Source organism: Chelonoidis abingdonii, chromosome 9, assembly GCF_003597395.2.
Source record: "Chelonoidis abingdonii isolate Lonesome George chromosome 9, CheloAbing_2.0, whole genome shotgun sequence".
Lineage (NCBI taxonomy): Eukaryota > Metazoa > Chordata > Testudines > Testudinidae > Chelonoidis > Chelonoidis abingdonii.
This window is the reverse complement of record NC_133777.1, coordinates 39,006,894-39,031,188: the sequence shown is the minus strand read 5'-3', so window position 1 is coordinate 39,031,188 and position 24,295 is coordinate 39,006,894. Positions and strand designations below refer to the sequence as shown.

The window sequence follows — 24,295 nt, the reverse complement described above, 5'->3', positions numbered from 1 at the left end:
TTTGGCTGGAGAAGGAACCTGAGGGTGGTTCGCCCACACACTCCTATGTAGCCTTGATGTACGGCACAGGGAGCGTGCGTGGTCTGAACCAACACTGCTAACTGAACATCTCTGATCGAGGGCTCGAGAGGTGCATGAATGCCTGAAGTGGAGCATCCATAAGGATACGCATCTTGAAGCTCTGCAGTTACTGCACAAAGTGAGTAATCTCTTCTTCTCAGCTTCCCCGTATGCCCATTACATGCACCGAGCCTGCCTGTTCTCAGCTTCCGCATGCCTTTGTCAGGGAAATTCCTGATGGGGAGGGGAAGAGATTGCAGGCTCCCCTCCTCCCGCCCCACCCCTGCTGCTCAGCAGTCTCAGAGCTACAGTCTACAAATATGTAACACCAAACACAGCACTTGCCTTCACAACCCCTGTGTCCCCCTCCTGATGCCTCCTCATCCCAAGCAGGGTGTGATTGTGAATATGCCATCCCCGTAGATCTTAGAAGGCAAAGGGGTAGATCAGGTCCCTGGAGATGCCAGATGTAGTACAGATGAGTAAACTGAAGCACAGAGAGAAAGCTCAAGCAGCTCGAGCCAACAGACGCAGAGCAAGGAGAAGAAGGGTAAACAGGATGACCCAAGTAATTATAGGCCTGTCAGTCTGACATCAGGCCCGGGCAAGATAATGGAGCAAGTGATACAGGACTCAACTGATAACGAATCAAAGGAGGGTAATAAATTAATGCCAATCAGCATGGATTGATGAAATATAGATCCTGTCAAACTAACTTGATTTTTCTTTTAATGGGATTGCAAGTTTGGCTGATAAAAATAATAGTATTGATGTGATATACTTAGACTTCTGTAAAACATTTGAGTTGGTACCGCATGACATTTTGATTAAACATCTAGAAAGTTATAAAATTATCATGGCACATGTTACATGGATTAAAAGCTGACTAACTGATAGATCTCAAAATGTAACGGTTAAAGGGGAATCCTGATTGAACTGGTGTGTTTCAAATGGGGTCCTGCAGGGACTGGTTCTTGGTCCTATTCTATTTAACATTTCTATCAATGACCTGGAAGAAAAAAACATCATTGGTAAAATTTGCCAATGACACAAAGACTAGGGGAGTGATAAATAATTAAGAGGACAGGTCACTGGTACAAACTGATCTGGATCACTTGGAAATCTGGGCACAAGCAAACAAATGTGTTTTAATGCATCTAAATGTGAATGTACACATCAAGGAACAAAGAATGTTGGCCAACCTTATGGGACGGGGGACTCTGTCCTGGGAAGCAGTGACTCTGAAAAAGATTTGGTGTGGGTCCAGGAATAGATAATCAGTTGAACTTACCCCCCAGTGCGACACTGTGGCCAAAAGGACTAATATACAGTCCCTGGATCCATAAAAATGGGAATCTCAAGTAGGAGTAGAGAGGTTATTGTACCTTTGTATTTGGCACTTGCGTGACTGCTGTTGGAATTCTGTGTCCAGTTCTGGTGTCTACAATTCAAGAAGGATGTTGATAAACTGGAGAGGGTTCAGGGAAGAGCCACAAGAATGATTAAAGGATTAGAAAACCTGCCTTATAGTGATAGACTCGAGCATCTCAGTCTGTTTATCTGAACAAAGAGAAGATTAAGGGGTACATTGATTACAATCTGCAAGTACATACACAGGGAACAAATATTTAATAATGGGCTCTTCAGTCTAGCAGATAAAGGTCTAACATCCAGTTGCTGGAAATGGAAGCTAGACAAATTCACGTTGAAAATAAGGTGTAATTTTTTAATGGCTAGAGTAATTAACCATTGGAACAACTTACCGGAGGTGGAGAGGGATGGAATCTCCATCAATGGCAATTTTTAAATCACTCTTGGATGTTTTCCTTAAAGCTCTGCTCTAGGAATGATTGTGGGTCAGTTCTCTGGCCTGTGTTATACAGGAGGTCAGATTAGATCGTCACAATGTTCCCTTCTGGCCTTGAAATCTGTGAATATCTGAAGTCTGCGCTCGAGTCCTGGGCAGAACCTGAGTCTCCTGAACCGTAGTCCGTTCCAGTAACCAGAGCCCCATTGTCCTTCCTTATGCAGCCCCTCCTCACACACTACATTGGTATACCATCATGTGACCATTTCACTTGGCAGATGCATTGCCAGGGACAGAGTGGCCCAGTGAATGAGATTTCGTCTGGTGTATTATACACCGGGGTCCTAATTTGACCTTGTGCAACCTCAGTCAGTTTAGCTGCAAATGAACACTAAGAGCTGTGAGGTACAGAAGAATATTAACAGCTGTCAGCAGAAGAGGAGACTTGAATTCATTGTCTTTGGGTGCCACAGAATAATTTGTGAGCCATTCACGTTATTTCAATGACTGAGCTGGTATTTGCTCATATCTGTGATGAGTCTGCTCCTAACTGGGACTAGCCTACGCACGCACTGGCTGGCACAGTGCCATCTGCCAGCCTGAGCCTGCACAGGCCACCATCAGGCCAATCACCACTTGCTCCACAGAACCAAACAGACCAGTTAATAATCTTGTCTGGTTGTGTTTGGAGCCAGGGCTGGGTGGTGTGCACTGACTACAGGAGAGCTCAGGAAGAGCAGCATCTCTTGGATTCTCCCCTCTGAAAGGTTATGAGAACCTGGCATTTTTTAAAAGCAGGTTCTTGGCCGAATGAGCTGAGATTTGCACTGCATGCTCTCGTGCTGCTCGTGGTGTGGCATGGCCGCATGTATGCTGCTTCAGCCACAACTGTGGAGTCGCTCCCTGGGAACGTGTGTTTGAGTGTAAATATCCTAAAGGGCTATTGCTTTTAGCCGTGCAGTGCCGCCTCTTCTGGCTGAGCTCCTTTGGGAAGGAACCATCCCATTGTGAATGTCAGAGAAGCAGCTCACAAGTTGTGAGGTTTCCGTAAGCCAGTAACAGCTGTGGTATCCCCATGCTAGTGCTTTATTCATTGTCTCTCTTTCATTGGATGTCATTTTAATAACCTGCATTAGCTACCCCAAGCATTGCAATTCCCTGTTAGGGTTATTGTAGATGTAGAGGAAGGACCTCTGTTCTTCCTGTGAGCTACCAGTGTGAACATAGTGTAGACCATCAGGACATATACGTTCCATTGTGCCACCTCCAAGGTCAGGCATGGTATTCAGTGTATTAATGTTCTGCATGTGGTCACTGTCCTCGCTGGCTGGGCCTTGTTCTATGACCTTACAAATTAGGCTTGTTTGGCGTTTGGTCTTGCCAAGCCGTACAGTGGGTGTGTCTGTATTGAAATGGCCCTTCCCGACAGCTGCAGAGTGCAGGCTGGGACTATCTTGGAGAGGGAACCAGGGACCGGGAGCTCAAGGGGCTCTCGTGTGCTGACGCCCCTCCCCCCCCTGCTTACCTCACACATCGGCATAGACTCCACAGTCAGTGGGGGCCTATTTTCCTGGGTTGCTTGTTACTGATGATTGCAGTATGTGTGAAGGGAGTTGTGGGGGAGGACTTAGTGTGGGATGGAATGAACTCCCAGGTATTCAAGAGAAGGTGCAGCAGAGGCAAGGGTGGTGCAGGCACTGGGCTGGAGTAGGTGGCTTACCAGACCTTTTCTATCTCTAATTTCTGGGATTTGCTTCCTCCCCTCCATTGTGAAGGGCACACGTGTGACATAAATGCCTGACCCTAGTGACGTCAGTTAGGGTTTATACTCTCAGGTACAGCGTGGCAAAAAAATCTCGTATTTCTTCCCTCGATCTATGCCTAGCACTTGCGACTTTAGAAGCTAATTAATTGGTGGAGGTGTATGCCATCTGCAAGTGGGCAGTTAAAGCAGATGTGAGCCAGTGTGCACTGGCAGATAAAGCTCATGTTATATTGGCAGGCCAGACAGCTACACAGAACATCCTGCACTGCAACTCATGGCTTACTGTCTCTGATAGGAGAGGAGAGGGGCAGACTAAAGAAATGGTTTAATTTTCCTGGGTGAGTTATAAAATAAAGGCAAGATCCTGACTTCCCTATAAAACAACTTCATAAGCATCTCAGTGCATCCTGGAGAATCAAACGATTTGTCAGCTTCAAAATTCCTGGCTGCCAGCACTGGAAAGTTTTTTCCTTCTTACTGGCATGCCCATGGGTTTGAATGGAATTCGGTGTTTTAAAATACACTTATCAGCCACTCTCTGTGGTCCACTCGCAGACTGGCACAGTGAGTATTTGAGTTATAATCTGATTTCTTCAGATGTGTGAAGTATTTTGCCTTAGGCCTCAGAGGTCATGCACTGGAAGGTAGAGCCTTGGTTTCTGAAACCGCGTACGCTGCTGTCGTCATTAAATTAACTCCTGTATCCTCTTCTTTCGTGTGCTCAGCACTGCTTTCCTTACATTTTGAAATAATCATCTGAATGGTAAGTCCCGAACCTCTCCTGTGGATAGCCCTGCCATTTCTTTCCATTTTCCATCACTTATTTCCTATAATTTTTTTTCCTATTCAACAAACTGTTTTATTGTCTATCCTGTAACTCTTCTATTTTATCCAATATGCTCTGATGTGATACTTTATTAAATGCTCTTTGGAAACTATATGTACAACATGTAGCTGATTTTCCTTTGTTGGTCATTGCAGTCATTTCTCCAAGGACCGCACCAGTTTATGCAAGAACTATTTTCTGCTAAATACAATCAAATGATGGTTTTCAAGGCTTTCCATCCGTACATCTCAGCTGTTTGTTTATGATATGGTCAGAGAGAGACGCACATACTGATCATTGTTTGAAACAAGCCTATCTTGCTGTCTGCCCCTAATATGGTAGACGACATATACTTTAGATGACATAAGTTTTCTCTACTTTTTTCACTTTCCTGCAGGAAGAAGAAGGTGAGGATGCAGACATCTCTTCTGGTCCTTCAGTCATTAGCCACAAGCTGCCTTCCGCCCAGGCCTTGCATCACTTCACTCCTCGTTACTCCGAGATGGGTTGTGCTGGAATGCAGCTGCGAGATGCTCATGAAGAAAACCCGGAGAGCATCCTTGATGAACATGTACAGCGAGTAATGAAAACTCCAGGTTGTCAATCCCCTGGACCTGGCCGCCATTCACCTAAGCCCCGGTCACCGGAAAGTGGTCAGGCTGGAAAGATGCAAGGGACAATACCTCCAGGGCATGGCAAGCATGCAACAAAATCAGGAATGAAACTGGATGCAGCTAACTTATATCACCATAAACATATCTACCACCATATTCATCACCACAGCATGATGAAACCGAAGGAGCAGATTGAGGCTGAAGCCTCTCAGAGAGTGCAGAACAGCTTTGCTTGGAATGTAGATTCACATAACTATGCAACAAAATCCCGGAACTACACTGAAAGCATGGGTCTGGCTCCCAACCCCTCGGATTCCTTGGGCTACAGGTGAGTGCAGGACCAGTGGGAGTCCTATAGCCATTGCTTTGTAGCAAGGTCATTTGGGAACGGACCGCATCATGCAAATAAATGCGCAAAATGGGCTTGGGTCCCCACTTGTAGCAGAAGTGTGGAATTCAGGAGTCATTCTGGGCTGTTCTCCGAGCATGGCAGTCCAGTGCCGCTCTTCTCCTCGACAGTCTGTCCTTTTCCTTCAGCAGTAGATCACTCCACAGTCGTGCATGCCATCTCTTATCAGTTCTGGGCTATGTTGCTGCAAAGGCTCCCTTAAAAGTTGCCCTGGAACTGCAGCAGCTATAGAGCCGGGCTCTGTTTTGCTCCTTTACTAGTGGTGATATTAATGTTGTACCCAGGCGCACTTGCTGTGCCACATACCCAGGCGTGCTGCTTCTCACATGCTGCATTCACAACCCCTAAACTAACGACTAACGAGATATTTAAGATCCGGCCAGACCGCACCCTGGCTGGGATTATTTAGGGAAAGTGGTCCTGCTTTTAGCAGGGGGTTGGACTAGATGAGCTCATGAGGTCCCTTCCAACCTTTTGATTCTATGATTCTATGATTCTATGACTTTGTTTCAGGGCCTTGTTAATGGGGAGTGTCAATGCAAGTGCGTAAGAGCCCTTCGTAATTCAGGATCAAAGGGACTTGCCGGAACTTCCTTTCCCTGTCTCATGAAACTAACCAAGATTAGCTGGATTGACCTAGCCCTCCATCCCAGCGTTCAGTCTGAGAGGGTCAGGGCTGCCGCTTCTCAGTGATTTAGCCGTTTCTTGAGACCATGTGCCTGAGGGTGATCACTAGAGGATCTAAAATTCCTTCCTGTTCCATCTTCACTTCCCATGTTCCCACCTCTCTTTCTGCTCAGGTGCAGGGGAGAAGGCAGTGATGAGAGTTAGTTGTGTTCCATTGGGCCAGGTTGTTAGTTACATTATTGCATTATTCTTGTAGGCACCATGCAGATATCGTTCTGACCCGGCTGATGGGTGCTTAGTAAATCAGCTATACTAATAAATGTCACATTCTGGAACTAATTGAGAGGGCTCACTACAAGAACCCTAGAATGAATGTTGATCAGTTGGAGCCAGGCATGGCAAATCTATTCAGCTGCAAGCCCCGGGTAGTAGAAGTTTTGATGGGCAAACTGGCTGAATGGGGCTGGAAAGTCACTGACTTGTCCCTAGGATGAGTGGTGTGGGGCACAGAATAGAGCAGCCTAAACAACACAACTCCTTTGAGAGGAGTAGTGGGAGCAGAGAGGCTGAAGCTGCTACATTTTCCCCAGGAGCAAGGGGAGGAGAGCAGTGGTGCTTCCCCTTTAAGAGTAGGGTAGTGGGGGCCAGAAAGCAGAGGGATCCAGGGCGGAAGCACCTGGGAGGGATGTGGTATGTGCAGAGGAGTCCACAAAGTAGAAGTGAGAGGGAGACTATAATTGATGTTTTTGTTTGTTTTTTGTTTTGCTGGGGGGTGGGGAGGGCGTTGATGGTGGGCCTGTGTGAGCTAGTTCTGCAGGGCTGTAGAAGAGGGTTGATCGAATACTCCTCCAGGGCAAGTTGGTATATGGTTCTTGGGGGGAGCAGGTGTCAAAGAGTCTAAAAGCCCTGTATTGGGGCAGTTCACATTGCAGCCTGGCAGCATCCTATGGGCGCGGGCTCTCAGGGATTGCTGCATTTCCTGGAATCTAGCCCTGATGTAAACTAAAGAGTGAGCTCTTTTGGTTGCAGAGAGGCTTCACAGTGTACTCAACATAAGCTAAGAGCCTACAGGGAGACCAGGAAGGAATTATTCAGTCATTTGCCCTATTCTGAAGCATCAGCTGATGGCCATGGCAAGAGGAGAACATTGGACGTGGCAGGCCTGGGGTATCAGACCCTCAATGAGCTTACAGTCTGATCTTGTGTGGCAGGAAGAAGAGACGCAGACTTGGAGCAATGCTCTGATCTGGAATGGCAAATCCTTTTCTGGGTGGTAAATTTCAGCTCCAGAACTGGCCAGATGGTCTAAGACTGGGCTGTGTTGCCATGCTGAAGCTAAGAGTTTGGCATTTAGCCCACTCTTTCATTCTCTCGCCAGGATCTAGGAGATCTGCCAAGCATTGCATCTAGGGCTGTCAAACGATTTTAATCATGATTAATCACGCTGTTAAATAATAATAGAATACCGTTTATTTAAATATTTTTGGACGTTTTCTCGATTTTCAAATATATTGATTTAAATTATCACACAGAATAGAAAGTGCACAGTGCTCATTTTATATTATTATTTTTATTACAAATATTTTCACAGTAAAAAAGAAAAGAAATAGTATTTTTCAATTCACCTAACAAAAATAATGTAATGCAATCACTTTGTCATGAAAGGAGAACTTACAAATGTAGAATTATGTAAAAAAAAAAAAAAAAATAACTGCATTCAAAAATAAAAATAAAACAATGTAAAACTTTAGAGCCTACAAGTCCACTCAGTCCAATTCTTCCATGCCCTGGATTTGAAGGCTAAACAGAAGTTACACAAGAGCCTACAAGTCCACTCAGTCCTACTTCTTGTTCAGCCAGGAGTGCTGTAGCTATCTTTAGAAATCTCACATTGGTACCTTCTTTGTGTTTTGTCAAATCTGCAGTGAAAGTGTTCTTAAAACTAACAGCATGTGCTGGGTCATCATCCAAGACTGCTATAACATGAAATATATGGCAGAATGCAGGTAAAACACAGCAGGAGACCTACAATTCTCCCCCAAAGAGTTCAGTCAAAAATGTAATTAACACTTTTTTTTTTAACGAGTATGAAGGGCATACGAATGTTTAGCATATCTGTCATGTAAATACCTTGTAATGCCAGCTACAAATGTGCCATGTGAACACCTGTTCTCACTTTCAGGTGACCGTAAATAAGAAGTAGGCAGCATCATGTCCCATAAATATAAACAAACTTGTTTCTCTTAGCGATTGGCTGAACAGGAAGTAGGACTGAGCGGACTTGTGGGCTCTAAAGTTTTACATAGTTTTGTTTTTTGAGCACAGTTATGTAACCAAAAAAAATCTAAATTTGTAAGTTGTGCTTTCATAATAGAGATTGCACTGTGGTACCTGTAGGAGGTGAATTGAAAAATATTATTTCTTTGTTTATCATTTTTACAGTGCAAATATTTGTAATAAAAAATAAGTGAGCACTGTGCACTTTGTATTCTGTGTTGTAATTGAAATCAATACAGTATATTTGAAAATGTAGAAAAACATCCAAAAATATTTAATAAATTTCAACTGGTATTCAATTGTTTAACAATGCAATTAACTGTGATTAATTTTATTAATTTAATTAATCATATGAGTTAACTATGATTAATTGACAGTAGTAATTGTGTAACATTGCTGTGACCCCTTTGGCAGTGGAGAAGTCCCCTGGTTCCGGATGGCAGCCATCCCCAGTCTTCCTTCTGTGACAGGATAATCGTCACAGTATAACACGGGTGAGAGGCCTGGCATCCTTGCTATTTAAACAGGCATACACATTGCCTTAGCCCTTCCTAGTTTCATGGCATTTAAGACCAGAACGGACCATTAGATTATCTGGACTGATGATCCAGGCCAACCAATTTCACCCAGTTAGTTACCCCTGCTTTGAGCCAGTAACTTGGGTAGACTAAAGCATTTCAATCCCTGGGAGACTAAACTGTTGTTGCACAGGCAGAGGACGAGCGAGACCAAGATGCCACCAGTGCCCAAGGCCCCTGCAGTGGTAGTGAATTGGTAAGGTGGGATATATCCGGGTGATCCAGGCCCCAGGCAGCTTTCAGCCCAAAGCACAGCCTAGTCTTTGATTTAAACTACTGAAAACTGGTGGGTTGGATTGCAGTGCAGGAGTGATTCCATGTGTCATTGGGATATCCCCAAACTGTGTTGCTGAGCTTCTGTAAACCAGTTCAGATTTTGGGGCTGTCATTCAGGGGCATTGAGCTGCCATCTGAGTGTAACTAGAAAGCGGAAGCGTCCCAGGTCCGCCACTTCTCTGCTATGTGTTGGTTAAGATAAATAACTAACGTCTCAAGCCTTCTTCTTGCAGTGGGAAAGTGAGTCTGCTCTCAAAAAGAAATGTCAAGAAGACTGATTCAGGGAAAAGTGATGGTGCCAACTATGAGATGCCCGGATCTCCTGAGGACGTGGAGAGGAACCAGAAAATCCTTCAGTGGATCATCGAAGGAGAGAAGGAGATCAGCAGGCATAAGAAAACAAGCCATGGGTAAGAGCTGGCAGTGTGTGGTGCCTGCATGCCATTGTACAGCAGCATTGCTGGGGGCAGTGGGGAGATATGTGAGGGCTCAGCTCTTCGGGAGCCCTGCATCTTGCTCAGGCGCCCCACGTGGAGATGGCCAGAGTCTGTATTGAGGTGCCACAAGTTCATGACAGGTGTATGGGGTTTGGTTTTACAGACAGGGTGCTTTGACTCCTAATAAAATTATCAAATGCACGTTCTCATGTGCATAGCTGTGTCGAAGCGCCCCCAGCCCTAGCTGAGCCTGGTTACAGGGATTCTCAAGAACCACTCCTCAAGCATGGAGGTCTAGAAGCAGGTGCCCTGGCAGTGCCAGTGGATGGCTGTGTTCAGTTCCATGCCCTCCAGAGTCCCAAGACCTCTGGCTTACCAGAATGCACTAGCTCTGGAATATATTCAGCCCTTTAATGTGTAGGCAGAAAGTAGACTTTTCCAGAAGGCCTTTTCTGACTCAGCAGATCTGCTCCCTGCCTGGCCTGGATTCGGAATCGTGGCTGCTTGGCTTGCTTGGCAGCACAGCCTTGACTTCTCCGGCCAGCCCCGAGAGCCAGCAGTTACGGGAGCTGGATACTAGTCCAACTGCGCATCATCAACAGAATTATTAACTAAATGCTGGTGGCACATGTGGCCAACTTAAGCTGCACCCTGGCAGTGCAGGATTGGATGTTCTGGGTGTCTCCTGTACCTGGAGAAATTCCGGCACTTAGCTTTACCGTGCTGGTCTCATTTTTGCTCAGTGATAGTCTTTTGTTTTCCTCTCTCCCCCTGCAGTGGTGCCCACAATTATCTGACTGCATAGCATAATGAGACTCTGAGTGCCAGAGCCATGGAAAGTCTGAGTTACTGATTATAAGTCACCCTGTGCCACCGCTTCTGCTTGAGAAGGACCTTCACTGTACCGCAGTGCTGACTGTGCATGGATATGCCAAAAAATAGTGACAGATACAAGGCGGGGAAGGTTATATCTTTTATTGGACCAATTTCTGCCGGTGAAGGAGACAAACTTTCGACTACAGAGAGTTCTGTGTAAGCTCAACAGCTCGTCTCTCTCACCAACAGGAGTTGATCCAATAAAAGCTATTACCTCACCCGCCGTGTCTCTCTAATATCCTGGGACCGACACAGCTACAACAACATTGCAAAATATAGTGAGCAAATGGGATTCACAGCCTGGAAATGGAGCCATCATTTACCAGTGCATGCTCTGTGAAAGTCTATTAGGACTATTAGGGGAATTTTGCAAGGGAGCATTCTTCTTCGAATAGTGTTCCCGTTGGTGCTCCACTTCAAGGGCACGTGTGCCCCAATCGCCTGCCATCAGAGTTTTTCGTTAGTGGTGTCCGTTCATCCCACACACTTGCTGCTGATATCCTTGTGCCCCCTCCTCCCACCCCAGGCTATCTCAAGCTGCACCAGCAAAGGGTCCCCAGTTCCTTCTGACAAACCTCAACCTGAGACAGAGCTGAGCATGTGTTCATTGTGCGTGCCTCGGCCGCTTGCTGGTTGGTTCTGAGTTTGTTTTAGTTCAGCTGCTTAGTTTGCTAGTTCGTTACTAGTTATTTGCAAGAGTGTTTTATTTCCTGCAGGGAAATCCTCCATGCGAGGAGCATGCCTCTTCTCCAAGGTTTAAACATTGCCTCACATAGAGAGGCTATCCCAGTCAACGATGGACACTCTACGTGCATTCGCAGCCTAGGAGAATCTCACATCTTGCAGAAGTGTAACTTCTGTTTAGCCTTCAAATCCAGGGCATGGAAGAACCGGGAAATCAAGTCCCATGTAAAACTAAGCCTCTGTCTGTGGCAGCACCGCCTGTGAAGTACTCAAAACCCTTGAAACTAGGGTGATCGGACAGCAAATGTGAAAAATCGGGATGGGGTGGGGGGTAATTGGAGCCTATATAAGAAAAAGACCCAAAAATCCTGACTGTCCCATAAAATCGGGACATCTGGTCACCCTACTTGGAACCATCCTGCAGGGATAAGCATACTGGACCGTCACTACTGCAATGCCACTCGGTGCCACAAGTCTCGGTGAGTGCTGAACAAGAGTCTCTATTTGTTGCAGGTAACGAGCATCTCTCGGTACCGAGAACCACTTGGTCTCCAGGCCCTTATACGTCCTGGTACCATCACTTCCCTTTTCACTCAGTGCTCCCCCATTAGAGGAAGAAGAGACCGATGATGGAAACTTACCTTCAGTATTATTGATATGTCTCCAGGGTTCTCCTGGGTACCCGTATAAGAACCCCCTTTCTCTGAGTTGTCTGGTTTCTCCAGAAAATTCCAGAATATGGTAGAGGATTTCCCATCTGATGGTCTGAAGTTGTTCACAGAGAATACCAACGAATCATTGTATGCCCTGAAAGACTCCAGGGCCACATTACATTCGTATGTACACTCCTGCGACAAAAGAAAATCCAGTAGATGGCAAACAGCTCAAAGAGCCTGCCCGATGCAATTCTCTGGTTTTCAGAGACCAACGGAACCTCCAGAAGGAGATGTAGCCTCCAGAGATCCTCTAACCCACCCGGCACAAGTTCATAGCAGGCTTCATCTTCAAAGCACCAGTTTTGACAGGATGATGGAGGGTTTGGATCTTCCCCTCCCTTTAGCCTGTCAGCTGCAGCTCTTTGCCAACCTCCCCGCATTTGGAGACCAACTCTCCTGTTTCTGACAAGCATGGGAGTGTATCACCTTGGACAAGCGGATGCTGGAGATAATATCATCAGGCTACACCATCCATTTTATCTACCTCCCTCCTTCTCATTCCCCTTCCCCATCCCTCTTCAGGGACGCGGCTCATGAGCTCTTAACAAGACAGGATATCAACTTCCTCCTTCATTTAGGAGTGATAGAGCTAGTCCCCACTCAGCACAAGAGAAGGGGCTTCTATCTGAGGTACTTCCTCATGCCACAGAAAAATTGACTTCAGTCAAACTGTCTTCAACTTCTGCATCACATAGCGGCTTGCACTTTTGTGGCAGAACATGCGAGATTACTCTTCACGATTTCCAGGGGTGCCTTAGATCAGTTTACTCACCAGCCAGACAGCCTAGACCAGTGGTTTTCAACCTATGGTCCACGGATCCCAGGGGATCCACAGACTGTGTCTAAGATTTCCAAAGAGGTTCACACTTCCATTTGAAATTTTTAGGGGTCCACAAATGAAAAAGGTAAAGAACCACTGTTGGAAACAAACAGGTTCAGTTCCTCAATGGGTGAAATGCTCCCTAGGCTGGTGGCAGGCTCATTGCAATGTAGACGCAGGAGTTCCCTTCCTCCAGCTGACACCAATGGTAACCACAACCATGGATGCATCTCTGTTAGGATGGGGCACGCATCTCGATGCTCTCACAGTACAGGGCAGATGGTTACCCCAAGAAACCACACTCTACACCAGCATGTTGGAGCTCAGAGCAGTTAGAAATACCTGCCTTCATTTTCTGCCTCTCATCAGATACAGGTCTATCAGAGTCATGACAGACAGCATGGCTTGCGTGTTCTGTATTAACCAGCAAGGAGGAGCGAGATCGCCTTCCCTGTGCACCGAAGCAATAAGGTTATGAAACATCGCATAAGAATTCCAGCAGTATATCTCCTGGGCAGGGGAAATGTCACAGCCAACACTCTCAGTGGGTCTTTTTCCCAAGACTACGAATGGGAGTTGGATTCCCAGGTTCTTGTTGGCATAGTTCAGACTTTGGGGGTTCCTAAAGCGGGACAGCAACAAACAAAATGTCATGTGCTCTGTTCAAGAGGGGGCTAGGTCGCAATTCCTATGGGGATGCCTTCCATCTCACTTGGATGATGAAGCTGTTTCATCCATTTCCCTGATGCCTCTGATTCTCAGAGTAGTGAACAAAATCAGACAGGACAAGGCCAGAGTTATCTTAATAGCCCCGAGGTGGTTGAAGCAGGCATGGTTTCCTTTCCTGCTTCACCTAGATACTCCTCTGCTCCTCTCCCAGGATGACGATCCACTGCTGCATCCCAATCTGAGCATTCTTCACCTCAAGGCATGACTCTTTGGTGGTTCATGGGGTTAGTCGGCTTGTTCTTCAGAGGTACAACAGGTATTACTAAATGGTAGGAAAGAGTCTACCAGAAATGTTTCCCTTCAAACAGCGAAGACGGTTAAGTGACTGGTGTGAACTCCAGGGAGCTGTTCCCAAATCCGCCTCGCTTCTGCCTGTTCTAGGTTACCTGCTGCAATGAAAGCAATCTAGACTATCAGTTAGTTCTCTCAAGGTTCGTTTTACCACCTTACAGCTATTCATACCACTGCTGAGGAGCTCTCGCTGTTTCCTCACCCTGCAACTGTAAGGTTCATGAAAGGTCTGGGAAACCTTCCTCCACAAGTGAAAGTCCCCACCCTAGTGTGGGACCTTAATTTTCTTCTTAATAATGTCATGAAACCCCCTTTTGAGCTGCTGGTGGCCTGCTCTTTACTGCATTTGTCTATCAAGACTGTCTTTTTAGTGGTTATTACATCAGCCCGCAGAGTCGGAGAGATTGAGGCCTTAATGGCAGACCCTCCTTTAACAGTATTCTACAAAGACAGGGTTTCCTTGTGGCTACACCCCAGGTTTCTTCCTAAAGTGTCTTCTGAGTTTCATCTCAATCAGATCATTTACCTACCGGTTTTCTTTCCAAAACCCCAGAATTCCAATCTGGAGACTGCTTTCCATACCTTAGATGTCAGGAGTATGTTAGCCATCGGTCTGGATAAGACTAAATCATTAGTAAATCTCCTAGACTGTTTGTTTCATTTGCAGATAAATCTAAAGGTTGTGCTGTTTCTGCCCAAAGACTGTCAAAATGGATTTCTGGGTGTATTCTGGTGTGGCAGCTCACCCTGTGAGGTCTCAGTCTAGATGTAGGTTTTACTTCAGAATGTCCCAGCATCTGAGATCTGAAGAGCTGCTCCATGGTGGTCCAGGCACTATGCCTGAGTCAGTGCCTCTAGGTCTGATGCAGCAGTTGGCAATGCAGTTCTGTGCTGGAGTCAGTTCTGAAGCTGCCTCCATCTTATGGGGATGCTGCTCGGGAGTCATCTGAATTGAAGCAACCATAGGGGCTCCACTGCCCACCCTCCTTCCCCTCTGCTTCAGAGTTTCCTTCGGAGGCTCAGCAGTGGAGAAGGAGCTGAGGGCAGTTCGCCCACGCAGTGAGGGGCACGAGGATATCTGCAGTGTGTGCACGGGCCAAATGGACCCTGCTAATAACAATCTCCAGTTGAGAGCTCGCGGGGCACCCATAGGGACACATCTTGAACACCTTACTGCACAGGGGGAGTGACCACTCTTTTACTAACTCCTGTTAGTTTTATTTACGTACATTGGACGTCTCCTATGACTCATAAAATAGGTCCCAACCACATGTGACCTCAGGGCTCAGTTTGTAGGAAGCTGGTTGCTCTCCCCAGAGGCCTTGCAAAATTCCATCTCAGACGGTTCCTCAGTACCCCCTAAATCCTCCCTAGCGCTGCAGCTGAATGTATGGTATTTTCTATTCTCTTCTACCTGGGTGACAGTGCAGAGAGTGGCCCAGGGTGGCTGGGCGATCACTGTGTCTGGTCAGTGAAGCACTGAGAGGCTCTGTGTGTGTCAGGGGACATGGCTGCATGGGTCAAATATTGTTGTGTTTGTGTGTGAAGCTCCTCAGGTGCCAAGAAGCAGCTGGCGCATGAGATGCCCAGACCTCTGTCCATCGAGCGCCCTGTCGCTGTGCACCCGTGGGTCAGTGCCCAGCTCAGGAACATCGTCCAACCTTCTCACCCGTTCATTCAAGATCCTACCATGCCGCCCAACCCAGCCCCCAACCCTCTGACACAGCTGGAAGAAGCACGCAGGCGACTGGAGGAAGAGGAGAAGAGGGCTGGCAAACTGCCCGCCAAACAGAGGTGAGATGATTTAGTCTGGTCGGAGGGAGAGGGAAGGGAAGGCTGTTCTGAAGCAGAACCTAGAGGCGAGGACGGAAGGACAGAGTGACCCACTCAGCTGGTCCTGCTGCAGTTATCAGCAGGGCTGATGAGAGGAGGGGAAGCCATTACAAATTACTGGGGCCCGGCGGTCCAGAAGAGGGCCCAGGGCCGGCTTCCCGGGCCCTGTTTAGCCAGTTCGCCCTTGCTGGGGGGCCCCAAAAAAATTTTTCACTGGGGCCAGAACCCGCTCTCAGCGGCCCTGGTTATCAGGATCTACCAGACAAAGGTGAGTGACAGGTGGTTAGAAAAGAGCATGTTTTGGAAGCTGTAGGATTCTGCATGCTCTGTAACACCTCATCCATTCAACAGTAGGGAGCATTCAAGGGTCCTGGGAGCAAAAGCCAAAAACTGCCTTCAGAATGGGGAGCAGGGCCTTTAGATGGTGGGGTCGGAAGGGATCCCCTTGCTGTACGCACGAGGCAAAGTCCCGTTTCAGTTCCTGGAAAAGAACTGTGCGAGCAGTTCCTAGAGCACTGCCTGGAACGGGGACTCTGTGGGGTTGCCCCCTCTCACTGCCCCAGCAGTGTACTTGTGGCTTCTGGCGGGGAAGAACTCACTTGTTTTCGTCAGGTGTGTGGTTCTTAGATGATTTAAATGGGGATGTGATTTTTAATGGCCTTTATTTTCTGTGATGCAGCGAATTTCCTGAAGTTGACAACTTTAAAATGATCACTTTTTGCTGGTGTCCTTAAAAGTCGAAGTGGCAGATGGTTCTTGTGGCAGGAACAGAGAAGGGAGAGACAGAAACACTCGGTTCTACAGTAGAGCCTCAGAGTTCCAAACACCTTGGGAATGGAGGGTGTTCGTAACTCTGAACAAAACGTTATGGTTCTTTCAAAAGTTTGCAATTGAACATTGACTTAATGCAGCTTTGAAACTTTACTATGCAGAAGAGAAATGCTGCTTTTAACCATCTGAATTTAAGTGAAACTAGCTCAGGTTCCTTACCTGGTCAGATCTTTTTTTTAAATTTCCCTTTATGTTTTTAGTTATTTATGTTTAACACAGTACTATACTGTACTCTATTTGCCCCTCCCCCACTTTTTTTTTTGTCTCTGCTTCTGTCAGATTGCATACTTCTGGTTCCAAATGAGGTGTGTGAGTGACTGGTAACTCTGAGGTTCCACCGTAGTTCTGTTCTGGCACTGATTCACTGTGCAGCCATGTTCAAGTCACTTCATCGCTCTGTGACTCAGTTTCCTCTTCTATCCAGCAGGGGTAATAGTCCTGTCCCTAACGTACCTTGCAGAAGAGGTGTGGGATTAATCAGTGTTTACATAAACATGTTGAGCTCCTCAGATGAAAGGCGTTTGAGAAGTACAAGTTAATTAATATTAGCCATGAAATACTTTTTTTAATGGCGATTGCAAACAGCTGCTCATGCAGTGTTCCAGAGACACGAAACTTCAGTGTCTGCCTACTTAGAAACAGACATAATTTTTCAAAGGCACCCTTTAATTGCCAGGTTTTAATTATTTTCTCATGCAACTGCCCTGTGACAGACTCAGAGCAATGTTTACATGAGGTTTAGATTGGCAAGTGTGTGTAATTAAAGGGCACTCCCTTTAATGTCCAGATATCCAGCCTGCATATAAACTGGTGAGATCAGTTAGGGATTGTCCTCTTGGCTCTGAAGAGCATTTCAAAGAACCGCCCACCCTCTCAGAAATGTATAGACACAGACACATGGCCTATATACAGAGGCCCATGCTACCTGCAGAATTAAAATAATATAGCAAGTGTAGTAAACAACGTTCTCTGTAGGACCTACATGGTGGTGCGTGGTGGTTGTTATTGTGGTACTTAGCGTCTAGCCAAAGACAAGAGAACAAGCTGCATAACCAGCTGCGTTCTCAGGGCCGTGCTGCTGGGCTTAGTCGAGAAGCTGCTCACACACACACCAAGCAATCTCCCCAAATGGGCAGGCATATTGCCCCTCCGTTGAGAACACAGGAATGAAACAAACCTGTCTGTTACATGGAATGTGCCGATAAGGATGGTTTCATTTCTGGTTTCTGAGAGAACCTTGCAAACTGGAGAGAATAATGTAGCTGTTATAAAAGGCAAAGGTGCCTGTATCCTTTGTGGATAGCCTGTTTAGGGACCCACAAGAACACACACAGGAGTCCTCTGGGAAGCTCAGAGTTCCTATCAATAGAAATGTCCCTGCTGAATTGTATTACCTGGAGAAACCCTGATGCTCACATGGAAACATGTTTGGGCCAGTGTCTCCTTAGAGTCTATGCCCTTGTAGGACTAGCAATCTAGGGAACTTGAAAATAAGATCTCTGGGTAATGGGGTGTCCCAGTGAGATACAAAGGCTGAGATTCAGGCATATGGAGAAAGCCCCCAAAAATCAAGTTAGTAGACGATACCTGTTGCCGAGGGACACCTAGCTCTAACAGGAGACTGTTTCCATGCAGCATTGTTGCACCCCTTCAGGGATGCTGGCCAGCCTCATAGCATAGAATCATACACGTGTAGGACTGGAAGGGACCTTGAGAGGTCATCTAGGGCATGTCTACACTACAGGATTATTCCGATTTTACAGAAACCGGTTTTGTAAAACAGATTGTATAAAGTCAAGTGCACGCAGCCACATTAAGCACATTAATTCAGTGGTGTGCGTCCATAGCTATCCCATAGTTCCTGCAGTCTCCCTCACCCACTGGAATTCTGGATTGAGATCCCAATGCATAATGGTGCAAAAACAGTGTTGCGGGTGATTCTGGGTAAATGTCGTCACTCAATCCTCCCTCCGTGAAAGCAACGGCAGACAATCATTTCGTGCCCTTTTTCCCTGGATTGCCCTGGCAGACGCCATAGCATGGCAACCATGGAGCCTGTTTTGCCTTTTTTCACTGTCACCATATGTGTACTAGATGGTGCTGACAGAGGCGGTACTGCATTGCTACACAGCAGCATTCATTTGCCTTTGCAAGGTAGCAGAGACAGTTACCATCCGTATTGCACCATCTGCCATTGTAAACTGGCGATGAGATGACGATTATCAATCATTTTGTACCGTTTGCAATTGGAAATTGGCGATGACGGTTATCAATCATTTTGTACCATCTGCTGCTGTCATGGATGCTCCTGACTGGCCTCGCTGAGGTCGGCTGGGGGCACATGGACAAAAATGGGAATGACTCCCCGAGTCAATCCCTTCTTTATGTTTTGTCTAAAAATAGAGTAAGTCCTGCCTAGAATATGGGACAAGTCTACTAGAGAGCCAGAGAGCACAGCCGCTCCGGGTCAGAGCCTCAGAGATCCCGCAGAAATGATGAGCTGCATGCCATTCTAGGGGGTGCCCCTGCAACAACCCCACCCGTTGCTTCCCTCCTCTGCAACCGTCCTGGCACCGTACAGTTCCCCCATTTGTGTCATGAAGTAATAAAGAATGCAGGAATAAGAAACACTGACTTTTAGTGAGATAAAATGAGGGGGAGGAGCCTCCCGCTGCTATGATAGTCCAGGCAGTACAGAATCTTTTCTTTGACATGAAAGGGGGGCTGATAGAGCTCAGCCTCAGTTGCTATGATGAGACTGTTACCACCGTTCTGTACATCTGCCGGAAATGACCAGGAGTCATTTCCATTTTACCAGGTCCCCCGGCCGACCTCACTGAGGCAGCCAGAGCACTCACAGGATTATGGTGGTTTCCACCATTTTGTACCGTCTGTCCATCAGAAAAGAAGAGGGGATGCTGCTGTTCAGCGCCACACACCGCGTCTACAGCAGCATCAGTAGACATACATGACAATGAAAAATGGCAAGAAATGATTTTTTTCCCCTTTTCTTTCACGGGGGGGAGGGCGGCAAATTGATGAGATATACCCTGAACACCCCGGACATGTTTTTGACCTTTCAGGCATTGGGAGCTCAGCCAAGATGCAAATGCTTTTTGAGACTGCGGGGATGTGGATAGCTGGGGATCCTCAGTCCGCTCCCTCCCTCGTGAGCGTCCATTTGATTCTTTGGCTTTCCATTACGCTTGTTACGCAGCACTGTGTTGAGTCCCTGCTGTGGCCTCTTTTCTCATAGCCTGGAGATTTTTTCAAATGCTTTGTCATTTCGTCTTCTGTAATGGGGCTCTAATAGAACAGATTTGTCTCCCCATAACAGCGATCAGATCCAGTATCTCCCGTATGGTCCATGCTGGAGCTCTTTTTGGATTTGGGACTGCATCGCCACCGTGCTGATCAGAGTCCATGCTGGGCAAACAGGAAATGAAATTCAAAAGTTCGCGCGGGCTTTTCCTGTCTACCTGGCCTGTGCATCTGAGTTCGGATTGCTTTCCAGACGGTCACAATGGTGCACTGTGGATACCACCCGGAGCAATGCCGTCGAATTGTGCCACACACAGCTAATCTGACATGGCAATACCGATTTCAGCGCTACTCCTCTTGTCAGGGAGGAGTACAGAAACCAGTTTAAAGAGCCCTTTATATCGATGTAAAGGGCCTCGTTGTGTGGACGGGTGCAGGGTTAAATCGGTTTAACGCTGCTGAATTCGGTTTAAACACGTAGTGTAGACCAGGCCCTAGTTCAGTCCCCTGCACGCAAGGCAGGACTACATAATAACTAGATCATTCCTGGCACGTGTTTGTCTAACCTGTTCTTAAAAACCTCCAATGACAAAAACAATTATGTATTAACTATATTGATTACCTAAGAATTCCCAGCTAACACTCTAAGGCAGTGGTCCCAAACGTGGTGTCCGCAGGCATCATGGTGCCTGGTGGGGCATTTTTGTGTGCCCGCCTAGTGCCCAGCAGAGGAGAGAAGTCGCAGCCCTGCACCTGACGGGGACATAGAGCTCAGGCTGCGAGAATGGTGTTCTCTGTTCCCAGCAGGCGCGGAGCCTGCCTAGTGCCCAGCAGGGGAGACAAGCCACTGCCCTGTGCCTGATGGGGACAGAGAGCTCCGGGGCTGCAGGCTGTGGACGCCGGTGTTCTCTGTTGTCGTGGCTTCTCTCCAGCTTCTCTCTGGATTCATATATTATGTTATATTAAATATGATGTTTTTTGTATTATTTAATGTACAAATACAAAATAAGCCTTGAAAAATTGTTGGCTCCTGCCACACTTTTCTGAAAACATGAACGTGCTACTGGCCACAAAAAGGTTGGGGACCACTGGTCTAAGGTTCAGTAGGTTCTTGTCCCAAGATCAGGCCCAGTATTATTAGAATCACTTGGGAACCCTGACATCCACAATTGCAACATTTGCACTTAGCAAAAACATTCTGAATTTGCAATAGTTTTATTAACACAGAGAGCAACGTTACAAACACTCCAACTCAACAAGATAGAGAAAACATAGAACGAGTGTCTGAGCAGCCATATACTCACTCCATCCCTTACAGAACAACCTGAAGTGTTAATCATTATTTTCCATGTCACCATCACCAGTAGTTCTTGTCTTGGCCTGTCCCAGGCATCCAGGCTGTGATACAGCTTTGATAATGTGTTGTACTGACTCCACTAAGTCTAATGTTTCAGCCCCTCTTCCTCATTTGAACTCCCACACCCCATTAATGTTGGGATGCCCTTCACCTCAGGCTTATTAGCACATATGTCAATTAGTTACCATGGTGTTCTTGTGGTTGGGCATCTGCTGACATCTGATGTCTGCAAAATCCCCAGAATGCTCGAACCAGCTGTAACTGGTACATTGCAGTATCTATTTTCTAAATATCAGGAGTTTTATCGCATTTCTTATATCTTGGGGTATTGGGCCATAGCCATCTTGTGATAACATGATCTGGGGTCACTTTACTGGTTAGCTACTTACGTCAAATCATTCTTTGGCCCTGAGGCCTTGTTTGGCTATGCTAAATACCTTACCAGCCTACTGCCTTAATCCATGGCTATCTCACACCTGCCTGTACCTGTAGGCTACGCCCTTTAAAATGCGTTCATTTCAGTGGGGAGCTGCTGCAATGGAACCAAAAGCCCAGCGAAACAGCAGGGTTTGGTAGAGGCTGGTCCTTTGTTTTCGGAAAGCAAAGAGAGCTTCCACACAGAGACTCTGCCTCGGGGGACTCCAGGGCCTCCTTTCGGACAGAGGAGGAGAGCAGGAGGCACCAGCTGACCCTGACTGTTCTGAGAGAGCTAAGCTCTTTGACCCCTTCTAGGAAGGGTTAACGTCCCTGTCAAATTGACCGTGTTGCTCACACGTTTACCTTCTCCGTAAGCTGTCCCCTCCTTCTGAAGGGACCCTCCAGAAGCCCCACAATCTCTTATACTGTCTCCTAAAAAATACCTGGCTGTTCTAGACAAAGGTGAGCGGTGTCACTCAGCAGCACTCCAGCCACCACCGTGTTCTGGCTCTGGATGCAAAGCGTGTATCTGTACCCAACTGTAAAGACAGCCAAATCTTCACTGGACAGGTCCTGCTCTCCCTGTGCAGGCGGGGACCTGCTGTGGGAGGCGCAGGCTTCCTTGGGAGCTGTTCTGAAGCTGTTAGGTGTTGGGTGCACAACAAATCCCCCCCAATTCTTAAAGGCCCCAGCCCCTAGGGTGCTCTTCTGTTTCTGCCTGTGCTGGTGTCTCTGAACCATTTCCCTCACCTCAGGTGCACAGCTAGTTTCTTTAGCTAGGTCCCAGTGAGATGTAGGGAGCCCTTAGGCAGGTGGTGGTGTGTATTAGCTGTTCAGACTGACAGCTTCTGCAAGTGGCACACTAGTTTATGCTCAGCCCAACTCCCCATCCAGCAGACGTTCTAACGTGCATTTGATGTGTAATGAACATGGCCATGGCAGGGGCAGACACTCAGACCTCAGGCTAGTCCATTTGCTCTGCCTCTGCCCAGGAGTAACACAGCCCTTGTAAAGCTACCCGGACCATATCCAGCTCAGGGTACCAACAGCCTTGGTGCCATGAACCTTCCTTCCATGTTGAAACTGCGCCTCTTTCACTTGTGGCTCCAGCATGATGCAACTACACCGGTCATCCTAATAGCCTGTTAGATAGTCACAAGGATAATAATGAAGTGCAACTGCAGTGAGTCATCTTAGTGCAGCATTAAGGCATCCTCTTTGTTCTCAAATAGCATTGCATGTTCAGAACAGAAGTAACACTTGATTACTTTGGAACTGTATACATGGAGTGTAACTCAGCGTCACATTTCCAAAGCTGACAGTACTGAAAAACCACTAGCTCAGTGGGACTGGGAACCCTATAGATGCAGGGGAGGAGGATGGGAGTTGTGATGGCATATTTATACATTGTCCTTTTGAACAGGACAGCCAGTAGGACAGTCAGTAGTGGCACATTGGACAAAGGTGGGGCTCGGGAGCCTTCCTTGGAATGGCAAAGGGCTGGCGCAACAGGCAGCGATGTGGTTGTGTCCTGTTCGGGAGAAGGCGGCTTGTTTATTATAGGGGTCAGAGATTACTTACAAACAGCCCCCTCTGAGCTGCAGTTTCCAGACAAAAGCGTATGTTGGGTACGTTGATCACCACAGTAAAATGTTCTGCTCCAAAAAACAGCAGCTCTGAGACTTTTGATCTTGTTCCATAGTCAATAGGGTTCCTTGCGTGCTAGATGTTCTGATCATGGCTCCTGGGGTGTTTGCGAAGAAGCATTTTGTGCTGTGGTCTTTCTGGTTTGTTGCCTGCTCTTTGTGGTGCTGGAGCAGGCATGTCACAAGGAGCTGCTTCTCTATCAGGGTTGCTGCTCCAGAGATGAAAGCGCCTTCTGTGCCCAGCTGGTTTGCTCAAGCCATCTTCTATTTTTGTAAGCTGATCAGGACACTACTCTGTTTTTTTCATAAGGTCTGTATTTAAGGCTTGATTATAGCTAAAATCAATTCATGTTGAGGCAGAGAGATTCGGCATAGGTTGACCAAACCCTGTCTTTTTAAAGGGTACAGAGAGGAGGTGTGCACAGCTGACTTCAGCAATTCAAACAGTGTTCCCAGCATTCCAACAGAAATGCATTTTTCTCTTGGAAACCAGGTCAGAGAGCGGGGGAGACACATTGCACAGGCAGGTCTCTTGCTGTGTGTAGCAGAGGTAGATCTCATGTGGAGTGTAGGAGTGTTCTTGTGAGGAGGGGGAATATACGTATGGAATGATTGGCTACTCCGGCAGTCTCTCTAAATACCTGGCTGTGACTGATGGCTGGGTGAGTCCTTTGGCAACGTGTGCTGGGATCGACTGATGCGAAGAGCTAATGTGAGTTCCTGACCTTCGCACCACCAAGGAGTTGGGGAAAATGGTCCTTGCCTGTTCCCTGGAATACCCCATTGAGTGAGCTGCTGCAGCCTCTTGTGCCAGTGCCATACTGTGCTGTAATCTTTAGCAGCGATGGAGGTTAGCCACATGTTTCTAGTTTGAGATTGTTCTTTAGGTCCAGTGTGGTCGCTCTTCTGTCAGGCCGGCTTGTATTCCAGTGCTGAATGCGATATCTACTATCTCTGACCTGTATCTCTCCAAGTCGGAGTATGTGCCACTGCTCTTCATGTGTTCTCTGTACACAGTCATCTCTCTGTCCCAGTTCCGGCAGCCTACACTGCTTTGATTTATGGCAAAAGTGGACGGTGTCTAAAAATGGGGGGGGTGTTTCCCAGCCCCATAAAAAGTACCAGAGTTAGCGTTCCTAGGCATTAGCAACCTGTGCC

At 47.0% G+C, this 24,295-nt stretch overlaps 1 protein-coding gene across 2 annotated transcripts in view; it reads left to right on the top strand.

Moving 5' to 3' along the window:
- The window catches only part of AXIN1 (axin 1), a 170,928-nt gene that overhangs the window by 131,989 nt on the left and 14,644 nt on the right, over nt 1-24,295 (top strand). For both annotated transcript variants that reach the window (XM_032781584.2, XM_032781583.2), the window contains exons 6-8: nt 4,856-5,400; nt 9,473-9,649; nt 15,341-15,586. In XM_032781584.2, the coding sequence (XP_032637475.1) occupies nt 4,856-5,400; nt 9,473-9,649; nt 15,341-15,586 (968 nt within the window). The remainder of the gene's footprint in view (nt 1-4,855; nt 5,401-9,472; nt 9,650-15,340; nt 15,587-24,295) is intronic.